Raw genomic sequence first — 12,856 nt, 5'->3', positions numbered from 1 at the left:
TACACAATGAATTCGTGATACAACTTGTGATTTATGTGTGTACATATCCACCTACTTCATGTATATGAAGTAGTCAACCCCAGTAATCATTCAATATGTATTCCAGCACTCTTTGCACTTTTGTATTATTGTACAGAAACACTCTTTCATGAATATTTTTTACATACATCTATTTCTTTACCTACTTGGATGAACATAACAGTTCCATCTTTATTTGTTGCCCTTATTTTTAGCTGTATGTCTCTTGCATGTAAGCACATTCAAAGTATGTGCTTACAACAAATATTCATTGTTTGTGTTAACATACTGGGCCAATACATGAATGAAAATGAATGAATCTGATTTTAAAAACAAACAAAAAACCTGGTTGAGCGTGTGCCCCATGTACCAAGGCTCGGTCCTTACCGTAGCGGCCCAGGGGTTTGAGTCCCACCTGCGGCCCTTCGCTGCATGTCATTCCCCCCTCGCTCTCTTCACCACCACCACTTCACCGATCTTCATTTCCCGTCTTCAGCTGCCCTCTAAAATAAAGGCCACAGAAAGAAAGAAAGAAAGAAAGAAAGAAAGAAAGAATCAAAAAAAAAAAAAGACCATCTTTGCTTTCTCTCGGTGCCTCAGCTCCGACGACATGGACGGTCCGGTGGAGGACATCGGCAGCCGCTCCTGCGTCACTCGCTTCGTTAAGACGCTGCTGTCCATCATGGAGCACGGCGTCAAGCCCCACAGCAAACACCTGACGGAGTACTTTGCCTTTCTCTACGAGTTCGCCAAGATGGGCGAGGAGGAGGTCGGTCTGAACCGCTACACTGAATTGAATGTTTTGTAGTCTGAAAGATGTTTGTTTTTGTTGTTATTTCTTTATATTACATTTGAAGTGATCTCTTTTTTTTTTTTTTTTTTTTTTTAAAAGCAGCTGTCGTCTGTTTTGTGTCTCCAGAGTCAGTTCTTGTTGTCACTACAAGCTATTTCCATCATGGTGCACTTCTACATGGGAACCAAAGGCCCCGAGAATGTAAGTTTACACACCGATTCCTTTATTTGTGTTTCACAACTCACTGTATGTATTTACTGTAATGTTTTTGTATTGGTTTCTATCTGAGTTGTTACATGTTGCTTTTATATATTGGCTTTCTTTCTTGTTATATGTGATAATGGAGTCTGCAGCCCTTTGGCAGATTAATGATCAGCGTTAGAAGAAGTATTCAATGCATTCACTATAGACTGTTCACGTTACAGCGCTTTACTTAGCGTGAAATACTTCCATTTTAGGTATATACTATATGGTCTATGGATGAAGCAGCATTGGTCACTTTGAGAGGGAGATACATTTTGTCCCCACTGGGGGATAAAAAAATAAATACATCCCAAATAACATCCCCACCGGCAAATCCTACCCTGTAGATACGATGTAACGTGATTTAGACGAAGGAAGAGAGTAAATGTGGCGTGTTCTGTCTCAGCCTCAGGTGGAGGTGCTGTCGGAGGAGGAGGGAGAGGAGGAGGACGAGGAGGAGGACATCCTGTCCCTGGCGGAGGAGAAGTATCGCCCCGCAGCCCTGGAGAAGATGATCGCCCTCATCGCTCTGCTGGTGGAGCAGTCTCGCTCCGAGCGGTACGGCTTCACGTTCGTAGACAGCGGTCGAGCCCATGTTCTCTTTTAACGCCGCGCGAGTTCACACGGTGCGTTTCTCTCCCCCGCTCTCCAGACATCTGACTCTGTCTCAGAGCGACATGGCGGCGCTGACCGGAGGGAAAGGCTTCCCCTTCCTCTTCCAGCACATCAGAGACGGCATCAACATCAGGCAGACCTGCAACCTCATCTTCAGCCTCTGTCGCTATAACAACCGCCTGGCCGAGCATGTAGGTTGATCACACACGGGACACACGGAACATGTTTTCATCAGATTTAAATTATAATGTCTACCCCAGGGGTGTTTTCAACACATTGTAGTTTACGGCCCATCTCCAGTGAGCGGGACCAGTAAAACCACTCCAGAAGGGTCCAAGTTCTCGTCAGGCTGGCCAGTCGCCTTTATCATGTCTTCACAAACTCACCCCTTTCGATTTATTACCTTGATGCTGATGCTATTTCGTTAGCAATAAGGTTGCTATCTTTGAAGGAACACGCCGACTCATTGGGACTTTGTCTTATTCCCCGTATCCCCCAGAGTTAGATAAGTCCAGACATACCCTTCTCATCTCCGTGCGTGTCGTAACTCTGTCTGACGCCCGCACCGCTAGCCTAGCTTAGCACAGATCCTGGAGGTAACCGGCTCCATCTAGCCTAGCTTAGCCCAGATCCTGGAGGTAACCGGCTCCATCTAGCCTAGCTTAGCCCAGATCCTGGAGGTAACCGGCTCCATCTAGCCTAGCTTAGCACAGATCCTGGAGGAAACCGGCTCCGTCTAGCCTAGCTTAGCACAGATCCTGGAGGTAACCGGCTCCATCTAGCCTAGCTTAGCCCAGATCCTGGAGGTAACCGGCTCCATCTAGCCTAGCTTAGCCCAGATCCTGGAGGTAACAGGCTCCATCTAGCCTAGCTTAGCCCAGATCCTGGAGGTAACCGGCTCCGTCTAGCCTAGCTTAGCACAGATCCTGGAGGTAACCGGCTCCGTCTAGCCTAGCTTAGCACAGATCCTGGAGGTAACCGGCTCCGTCTAGCCTAGCTTAGCACAGATCCTGGAGGTAACTGGCTCCATCTAGCCTAGCTTAGCACATATCCTGGAGGTAACCGGCTCCATCTAGCCTAGCTTAGCACATATCCTGGAGGTAACCGGCTCCATCTTGCCTAGCTTAGCACAGATCCTGGAGGTAACCGGCTCCATCTAGCCTACTGCTCCCAATAAGTGACAAAATAACGCCAACATGTTCCTGTTTACATGTTGTGATTTGTGTAGTCACAGCATGTACCTGCATGAAGTAGCCTACGCCTGACAGTGTTGTGTCACGTAGCCTGTATGTCAGCACGTGGGGTCTTATAATAGCGTACAGAGTCTGCTACTTTTATTAGGACAGCACAACCCCCCCCCCAGGGGACAAATAGGAATAAGAGGGCATTTTATTTACCAAAAAAAAGAAGAAATAAATTACTTCTGTCATTTTCACACTTTGCAAAGTCATCCAATGGGCCTGGTTGGATCCTCTGGCGGGCTGGATTTGTATGTCTGACACCCGTTCTCTACATTTACTGCCAGGCCTTTATTCAAATACAAATGAATCATTGATTCCAAAGTTTTTCTAACATACCAAACATATCAAACTGATCTCTGTAGATGTGTCTAATATTATATAGTTAAAAAAGCAAAAGAGGTAATGGATGTAATGTTATCCTTCTCAAGGATGACTTTTAAGTGAAAACTGTGTGTGAATAGAAAACTCTGCTCTGACCAGTTAACTTGTATTTATGTTTACTTCTGGATGTGTTTCTGTTGGTTTCTGCCTGATAAAAGTATACAGATATGTTTCTCTTGAACTTCCAACAGAGTTTGACTGTAGGAAATGTTTTGGCATTTTCAACTTTTAAATGTCAGATTATTTTAAACTCTGCACAAAGAGCAGTATTTGCAGGTATTAAGCGGTACATGTGATTGTTCTAATACTGAATGTGTAACTCTCCTCCTGACTACAGATTGTGTCGATGCTCTTCACCTCCATCGCGAAGCTCACTCCTGAGGTGAGCGGGTTACTCATCAGCTGAATTCATAAAAACACAGCACGGCACAGATATACTTGTTTTAAATCCATCTGTCATCATACGAAGTCTGACACTAGATCATCTAACATCTGAATGCAGCAGTCCCACCAGAGACTTTCTTTCCGTTCTTACCTTTCACAATAAAAGCCCTAGACACTAGCCCTTCACTTTTTCCCAGAGGGAATTAAATTCGCTAGAAGGAAAGTCAGTACATAGTTTACAGTAGCTTGTTGTTCGCTTTCCCTGCTTCGGAGGGAGTCTCCGGAGTCACTCCACTCAGCCGCCGGGGAAACGAGACACAGTTCACCTCCGCTGGTTTAGAGGAGCTGCAGCATTTATTTGTGCTCAAACTGCGGACTCTTGATACTTAATCACTTGGTATCTTCACCTCTAAACGTTAACTCTCCTCTGCTCCGACTACTCTCTCTTCAGCAGCATCTTCTGTCCCTTTCTCTCTCTCTCTCTCTCTCTCTCTCTCTCTCTTCCTCTCTCTCTCTCTTCAGCAGCGTCTTCCGTCCCTTTCTCTCTCTCTCTCTCTCTCTCTCTCTCTCTCTCTCTCTCTCTCTCTCTCTCTCTCTTTCTCTCTCTCTTCAGCAGCGTCTTCCGTCCCTTTCTCTCTCTCTCTCTCTTCAGCAGCATCTTCTGTCCCTTTCTCTCTCTCTCTCTCTTCAGCAGCATCTTCTGTCCCTTTCTCTCTCTCTCTCTTCAGCAGCATCTTCTGTCCCTTTCTCTCTCTCTCTCTCTCTCCCTTTCTCTCTTTCTCTCTCTCTCTCTCTCTTCCTCTCTCTCTCTCTTCAGCAGCGTCTTCCGTCCCTTTCTCTCTTTCTCTCTCTCTCTCTCTCTCTCTCTCAGCAGCATCTTCCGTCTCTCTCTCTCTCTCTCTCTCTCTCTCTCTCTCTCTCTCTTCAGCAGCGTCTTCCGTCCCTTTCTCTCTCTCTCTCTCTCTCTCTCTCTCTCTCTCTCTCTCTCTCTCTCTCTCTCTCTCTCTCTCTCTCTCTCTCTTCAGCAGCGTCCCCAGACGGAACACAAACTGTCCCTCCAACACTGAGCTGGCGCGAATAGCCGAAACTTTTATTAAAAACTTAAGCAAATTCACTTCACTGCCGGTGTGAATAGTTTTGATGCGACATATTCCCAGGCCATTATGAACGCATTTTCTCGTCGCTTAGTCGTCACGCCCCCGGTGTGCAACGTCCTTAAACCTGCAAACTTCTACTTGTAACTGCGAATTGTGAATAAGGGTCCCTCTCAATGATCGCTCGAGGATAAATAAAGGTTGGCTGAATGAATAAACAAGAGGTACCTTAACAACCATTTTCTTTTTCTCCATCAGGCTGCCAATCCTTTCTTCAAGCTGCTGACGATGTTGATGGAGTTTGCGGGCGGGCCACCGGGGATGCCCTCCTTCGCCTCCTACATCCTCCAGAGGATCTGGGAGGTAAAGTACTTCACATCTGCCTCGTTTAGTTTGGTCAAATCGCACTACAGTTGGTTTCCCCCCTTGGTGCGGTTCATTTGGACAGGTGTGGATGCAGCTATCGCAATCGGATGCGCACCAAAAGCAAACAAACAAGTGTACCCAAATCAAGTTTTCAAAGGCGTCAATTGATGCGGACAAGAGCAAACGAAGTATAGGTGTGAAAACGCCCTTAGGTTACTGTTGGACTTCTCAAAATGTTTCATGTTTGATCTCTTTTTTTAATGCGGAGCTGTTCTCGTTAGGGCTGGGTACCCACTTCAATACTTTTTAGGCACCGACTGAATTGCCTCTAAAGTATCTCGTATCGAAAAATGCCTCGTCATTCAATACTCAATTTCAACTCCTCAGGAGTAAATGTCATCAGCGTCGGTGAGCCAATAAGCACGCAGCATACTTCTACAACCATCTAATAATGTCTGTGATTGGCGTTACACGTTGTAGAGAAACTCTACGTTACACAGCCTCACATAGTAGGAGCTGAAAATACATAAAAGGATTTGTGCCATAATGTTGTAATTTCCTTTTGTTTCATAAAATTAGGTATCGGGAAGCATTGTTTAGGAACCGGTATCAAAGTCACGGTATTGGAATCGGTATTGAATATTTTTGAACGATACCCAGCCCTAATTTTTTTAATTTTTTCTCCCTTATCCAGTCAAATCAGGATCATTCAAGATTCAAAATCGTTTATTAATCTCACAGTGGGGAAGTTCACACTGTTGCAGCAGCAAGGGATAGGGGGAAGAGTACAAGACACAGATAAACAAACAATACATAAACATAAGTAAAGAGAATAAATAGTAAAATTGGAGTATTGCACATTTTTATTGCATGGTCTCTCTATATCCTTGTCGTGTGTGTGTGTGTGTGTGTGTGTGTGTGTGTCTGCAGCATCTGCTTTGTTATTTTGTATGACGAGTGTGAAAAGCAACAGCAAAGGTGCAGTACGACAGATGTGGACTAACGCTCATTTAAGATAGACGTTCACATTTCTTCATTTTTAACACGTCTACATTTTTTGAATGTGTTATTTTGAACATCTGATGAAATGGAAGTGTGCTGGTAGATTAAGTGCAGAGTGTAAGCTACATTCGAGAGTGTGAACCTTAACGCGTGTGACCTCCTCGTTCTCTCGGTTACGGCAGATTCAGGGCAGGAGGTTTGATTTTTTTATTATTATTTTTTAACCTCAGCCCCACACAGACAGGCTGCTGTGTCTTTTTTTCTGTCTGTGTGTCTTCACGTTGTGTATGTGTTGTTCCCGTCAGGTGATCGAGTATAACCCGTCCCAGTGTCTAGACTGGCTGGCGGTCCAGACTCCCCGGAACAAACTGGCCCACAGCTGGGTGCTGCAGAACATGGAGAACTGGGTGGAACGCTTCCTGCTGGCACACAACTACCCCCGAGTCCGCACGTGTAAGTAGGACTGCGACTGACCGACTGACTGATTGTTTTCATCGTCCATTAATCTGTAGATTATTTTCTATATCAGGTGGGTTTGGCGAACACAAATTCTCGGATGTTTTTATGTTTTTAAAAAAGATCTTACTCTTCAACAGAGAGGTCGCAACTTCAGAGCTGTTTCTGGTTAAACAGAAAGGTCTCAAAGAGGTTTTAGAGGTCTATCTCTGAAGGGTTCCTTTACATCAGGGGTCCCCTGATGTAAAGAGCAGGTGTCCAGTAGCTCACAGATAGGTTGACATCTGGACCAATGTCAAAGATCGTTGTTCCCATCAGTCACTTAGACACAAAAACACAGGAAAATAGGCTCCAGGTTGGAAAAAAAACGGTAATTACCCTTTAACTTATCGATTCATCTTGCCAGCTCTAACTAGAAGAATTACTAATTAATAACAGACAATGAAGCTGAAGCTGTCTCTCGTCCCTGCAGCGGCGGCGTACCTCCTGGTCTCGCTCATCCCCAGCAACTCTTTCCGCCAGATGTTTCGCTCCACGCGCTCCCTCCACCTGCCGACCCGCGAGCTGCCGCTGTCGCCCGACACCACCGTGGTCCTCCACCAGGTGTACAACCTGCTGCTGGGGCTGCTGGGACGCGCCAAGCTGTACGTGGACGCCAGCGTTCACGGCACCACCAAGCTGGTGCAGTACTTCAGCTTCATGACGTACTGCCTCATCTCCAAGACGGAGAAACTCATGTTCTCAGGGTACTTCATGGACCTCTGGAACCTCTTCCAGGTACAGACATTTTACCCTTCTGAAGTGTCTTTTTCTGTCATTATAAACTTATTTTTTGTTTTTCTGTATGCTTGTTTTTGCTGCTAAATCTGTAAGTTGCAGTTCCCAGAAAACTGCAGGTCCGCTGCAACTCTCTTCTTTTTAAATTGAGACTGAAGACTTCTGTTTGATTCTAGCTTTTTAAAAGTAATTGTGTACTCCTTATAGCAGTGGTTCTCAAGCTGTTTAATGTTTAATAATGTTCCCCCTTTGAACAGTTTTTTTAAGCCATGTACCACGTACCAGCACAAATAAGTTTTGGTAGAAAAGTCTGTATAAAGAGGAAGAATACAGCGATGTCAGCGATAGATTTACTAAACTACAGCCTTGGACCTGGAGAACATTTAGATGATGATGAGAAAAGGAGACTAAACCTAGACGGTAGAAAGAAGGAAGGAAGGCAAGAATAGGTGGAAAATGGTAATAAAGCTTCGAAAGAAAACCAGTGGAAAGAAGGAAGGCAACACTAGGGCGACAGAAGTGACAAAAAAATTCAAATAAGCGACAAACTTTTAAAAAAGTTCCTCCTCTCTGCCTCCAGCCCAAACTGTCGGAGCCGGCCATCGCCACCAACCACAACAAGCAGGCGCTGCTGTCCTTCTGGTACAACATGTGCGTAGATTGCCCGGAGAACGTGCGCCTGGTGGTGCAGAACCCCGTGGTGACCAAGAACATCGCCTTCAACTACATCCTGGCCGACCACGACGACCAGGAGGTGGTGCTCTTCAACCGCGGCATGCTGCCCGCCTACTACGGCATCCTGCGCATGTGCTGCGAGCAGTCGCCCGCCTTCACCCGCCAGCTCGCCTCGCACCAGAACATCCAGTGGGCCTTCAAGAACCTGACGCCGCACGCCAGCCAGTACCCCGGGGTGAGCCGAGCTGTTCGCACATCGGATTCAGCAGGATTTTAGTTTTAGTTTTTGATGATAGCTGTGTTGATAGAGCAGGCGTTAGACGCTGCATTTGATTGGTTAGTTATATTAGGTTTAGCATGTTGGTAATGTTTTATAACCTGACTCCAGATGGATTGCTGCGCATTTGCTCGGCATATCCATCTGGGAACTTTCCGTTGGAGAACTTTTGGGAAGGGGCGGAAATCCTGGTTAGCTGATTGGATAAACCATCTGTCTATCACCACCTATGTTGGTGATGGACGGTCAAATCAACCAATCAGATCAACGATATATCAAACTCTTGCCGAAACCAGTCGGGAGAAGAGCAAAAACATCTTTTCCAGTGCCGTTTTTTGCTCTTCTTTCCATGAAGGAATACTTTCTAATTCTGATAAAACTTGCGCGATAGCTACGCTCATCTCATCCGTGGAAGCCGCCACGTTGTTTAGACTGAACAGTCACTTCTCGTTGCGTCACACCTAAACCCGCCTCAAAACCAACGCTGATTGGTCAGTCGTTTGGCGAATGGCTCCAAATTTTCTCTGTCTCAAGATGCGAGTGGTAAACTGGAGCTCGCGAGGTCAGGACGGTCTCACGAGGCTAAATGTTGTATATCCTGTTTATGAATATGGACGGAAAATGTCGATCTATAAATGATCTGACGGAAAACAGCGATTGTTAAATATGAAGTCTACTTGTGCTTTGTTTGGGGGTTAAAGAACTGGACGTCACACAAATGGGACGTTTAGTGGACACTCCCACCGCCGCACAACCCTGCGGAAAATGCTGGATTGCTTTCTTTGGTCTTACCTGAGTCATTGTAAGAAACCAGTACATTTGATGACTGAGATTTTGTGTGTGTGTGTGTGTTGCTGCTGCCCCCTGCAGGCGGTGGAGGAGCTGTTCAACCTGATGCAGCTGTTTGTGGCGCAGCGAGCCGACATGAGAGAGGAAGAGCTCGAGGACGTCAAACAGTTCAAGAAAACCACCATCAGCTGCTACCTGCGCTGCCTGGACGGCCGCTCCTGCTGGACCACGCTCATCAGGTCAACACACACACACACACACATATATATATATATTATACACTCACACTCGCACTCGCACATGTACTCACACACACACACATATATACACACACTCACTCACTCACACACCACACGCTCACACACACACACACACACACACACACACACACACACTTTAGAAGTAGAGCTGCTATATTATGGAAAAAATAACAATCACAATTATTTTGGTCAATATTGAAATCATGATTATTTAACATGATGTCTTTTTGACTTTTGGAAAGATGTTTCATTTATTGAAGTTAACAAACAGTGATCAGTTCAACAAACCAACACTGAAAACACCTTTTTTTTATTTAACTGTTTCAATTAACATTTTCCAATGCGATACTTCAAAATGCGCACAAACATACGTTGATGGAACCCCCACTAATATCTGCCTTCAGGAGCTTCTGTTGTCTAGATCCTAACTCGTGGTGTTGTTGTTCCTCTCAGTGCCTTCAGGGTTCTGCTGGAGAACGACGAGGACCGACTGCTGGTGGTCTTCAACAGGGGACTCATCCTCATGACTGAGGTAGGACCCGGACCCGGACCCGCACCTGGGTCTGGATCAGGATCACGATCTCCTCTTTACATCAGACAGAAAAGAATCAAATTTCAGACCAGTTTTAGTATTCAAAATAACAAGACATACAACCAAAAAACACAGACAAAAAGAGACATAAAGAGACATTTTTACTTTTGGACTTTGCTTTTATCATTTATATTCATATTACATTCATATATAAACAAAATATATGCACACAAATAACATATATCTCAAATTTAAAGTTAATGTTCTATTTTTTTAGTACTAATTGAGGGGAAACTCATCCTGTCTCCTGTCTCCCTGTCCTCTGCAGTCCTTCAACACTCTGCACATGATGTACCACGAGGCGACAGCGTGTCACGTCACCGGAGACCTGGTGGAGCTGCTCTCCATCTTCCTGTCCGTCCTCAAAGCCACGCGGCCGTACCTGCAGCGCAAAGGTCTGCCTGACAAGTTTTTAGAGAAATAAATAAAACTAAACTTTATTCTGAATTCCTGTCATATACACGGTACAATGTAGTGACATTTAATTACTGCATTTAACCTGTCTTAAAGGGTAACTACTGGGTTTTTTTTTTTTCAACCTGGAGACTATTTTCCTATGTTTCTGTGTCTAAGTGACTGATGTGAACAACAATCTCTGACATTGGTCCAGTATTAAGAGAAATCTCTGCAGTGGAGAAACAAGCTACAATATCAGTTAATAGGACGATTGTCCAGCTTGTATTTACCTTCACATAAGTGCTCATTTTGCCTCTGACAGACTCAGGTTAATATTCTAAGTGTCTGACAACATTATGGAAAGGATTTCTAAGGAGGTCGACCTGTTAAAGAGTAGGATCCTTTTTTTAAACATAAAACATCCGTGAAATTGCGTTCGCTAAACCCACCAGACTCCATGTAAATAAACAGTAATTTTAGCATCGTAGAACACACTTCATTCAAAGTGGACAGAAACAAAATAAAACTATGAAAACCTGTTTTGGTTCCTACTTCCAATTTTCCACCATCACGAGTCTAGTTTTGGTTGAAATTAACACATACATTTTACTGATTTACATGTGAAAATATGTTGTCTTTATACACGCTAAAAGTATTGCTTTTTTAAATGGAGTCTGGTGGGTTTAGAGCTAGCGACATCAGAGCTGTTTCTGGTTAAACAGAAAGGTCTCAAAGAGGTTTTAAAGGTCTATCTCTGTAGGGATCCTTTCCATGATGTTAACAGACACTTAGAATATTAATATGAGTCTGTCAGCAGCGAAACCAGCACTTTTGTGAAGGTAAATACAAGCTGGACAATCGCCCTGTTAACTTACATTGTAGCTTGTTTCTCCGCTGCCGACTGCAGCGATCTCTCTTAATACTGGACCAATGTCAAAGATTGTTGTTCACATCAGTCACTTACAGACATAAAAACATAGGAACATAGGGTCCAGGTTGAAAAACACGGTAGTTACCCTTTTAGTATCAGGAGCAGTGGACAGCATCCGGGGAGCAACTGGGGTTTCTTATTCCAACATCATTCGGTGTTTCACTTTAGGGAATCGCCAGGGAGATTTAGACATGTGAATTAGAAGAAGTTATTATATACTAAACTATTCTGATATAGTACTAAAATATATTTTATATTAGTATATGTACGATGAACCTGTATTGATCACGAGAGGGGACGTTTAGGTGTTGCAGCAGCACAGAAATAAGTGCCGATCCAAAGGGAACAGTACAAAGTGTTTGTTCTGAGCAGATGTTTCTGTATCTTGTCGTCCAGATGTGAAGCAGGCTCTGATCCAGTGGCAGGAGAGGATCGACTTTGCCCACAAGCTGCTCACACTTCTCAACTCCTACAGCCCGCCCGAGCTCCGCAACGCCTGCCTGGGTAACACACACAAAATGATTGATGTTTAGAATCATTTTTCTTGAGAAAACATCTTTATAATGTTAATTTATTAGTAAAAAGGTTGAGGTTTGGACTGTTTTGTTGGACAAAATTAGAGCTGCAACTAACGATTATTATATTATTGGCAACTAGAAAATGTTCACATTTAAGAAGCTAGAATCCGAAAATGTATAGTTTTAATTTTCATTAAAGCCGCCTCTAAATAGTTAACTTCTGGATGAGTCTTTGCAGCTCTAGACTCAACAAACATTGTGAAGGTGTAACTTTGGGCTCTGGGTTCCTCCGTCGCTGGCTGTAATGTGTTTTGTGTCTTTCGTTCTGGTTCCTGCAGATGTTCTGAAGGAGCTGGTTTTGCTGAGTCCTCACGACTTCCTGCACACTCTGGTCCCCTTCCTGCAGCACAACCACTGCACCTACCACCACAGCAACATCCCCAGTGAGCCGCCTCCTCCTCTTCATCACCCTTTTAAATAACTCATTCAAATGTATTCTATTAATTAAAACTAGGGCTGTCAATTGATTCAAATATATAATCTCGATTAATCTCACGGTTGTCCATTGTTAACTCGCGGTTAATCACAAATTAATAGCACTTTTTTTTTTTTTATGTTCTAAATGTTCTTATTTCTGTAGTTTTTAATGATCCAGTTTTATGTTTTCCTCCGTAGGTGCTCACAGGCGCACGCCCTTTTAAAAAAAAAGTAGTCAAAAAATGTTTGCATTTCAGAACCTAAGGAAATGGACAGCGGCCGACACCAACACACGCGCCTATTAACTGGATGATAAAGCCGTAAAGTAGGCCGTCTTTCAGCTCAGGACAGCGCCACGTCTCACAGATACAGATGGGATTGGAGATGAGAAGTTTAACTGACACGTAACCGCGATCAGCCTCGTGGGAAATTAAGAATCAATGCCACCTGTCTGCACTGGTGGTGGAGGTCGATGCACTTGCGTCATTGGGTTTTTCTTTTTTAATAACATATCTGTCCATTTTAGTCTCACTCTGATTACCTAATGCACATGCACGCGCTGTACAGTGGT

At 44.3% G+C, this 12,856-nt stretch overlaps 1 protein-coding gene across 5 annotated transcripts in view; it reads left to right on the top strand.

The window, feature by feature from the left end:
- Nucleotides 1-12,856, top strand: part of usp34 (ubiquitin specific peptidase 34) — a 103,783-nt gene that overhangs the window by 83,009 nt on the left and 7,918 nt on the right. For all 5 annotated transcript variants that reach the window (XM_078273286.1, XM_078273278.1, XM_078273271.1 and 2 more), the window contains 14 exons: nucleotides 619-787; nucleotides 938-1,012; nucleotides 1,461-1,612; nucleotides 1,707-1,860; nucleotides 3,629-3,673; nucleotides 5,028-5,132; nucleotides 6,443-6,590; nucleotides 7,066-7,370; nucleotides 7,951-8,280; nucleotides 9,193-9,350; nucleotides 9,825-9,903; nucleotides 10,232-10,358; nucleotides 11,687-11,794; nucleotides 12,147-12,251. In XM_078273286.1, the coding sequence (XP_078129412.1) occupies nucleotides 619-787; nucleotides 938-1,012; nucleotides 1,461-1,612; nucleotides 1,707-1,860; nucleotides 3,629-3,673; nucleotides 5,028-5,132; nucleotides 6,443-6,590; nucleotides 7,066-7,370; nucleotides 7,951-8,280; nucleotides 9,193-9,350; nucleotides 9,825-9,903; nucleotides 10,232-10,358; nucleotides 11,687-11,794; nucleotides 12,147-12,251 (2,060 nt within the window). The remainder of the gene's footprint in view (nucleotides 1-618; nucleotides 788-937; nucleotides 1,013-1,460; nucleotides 1,613-1,706; nucleotides 1,861-3,628; nucleotides 3,674-5,027; nucleotides 5,133-6,442; nucleotides 6,591-7,065; nucleotides 7,371-7,950; nucleotides 8,281-9,192; nucleotides 9,351-9,824; nucleotides 9,904-10,231; nucleotides 10,359-11,686; nucleotides 11,795-12,146; nucleotides 12,252-12,856) is intronic.

This window comes from Sander vitreus, chromosome 2 (genome assembly GCF_031162955.1).
Source record: "Sander vitreus isolate 19-12246 chromosome 2, sanVit1, whole genome shotgun sequence".
NCBI lineage: Eukaryota > Metazoa > Chordata > Actinopteri > Perciformes > Percidae > Sander > Sander vitreus.
Note: the sequence above shows the minus strand (reverse complement) of the source record. Positions and strands in the feature narration are given on the sequence as shown.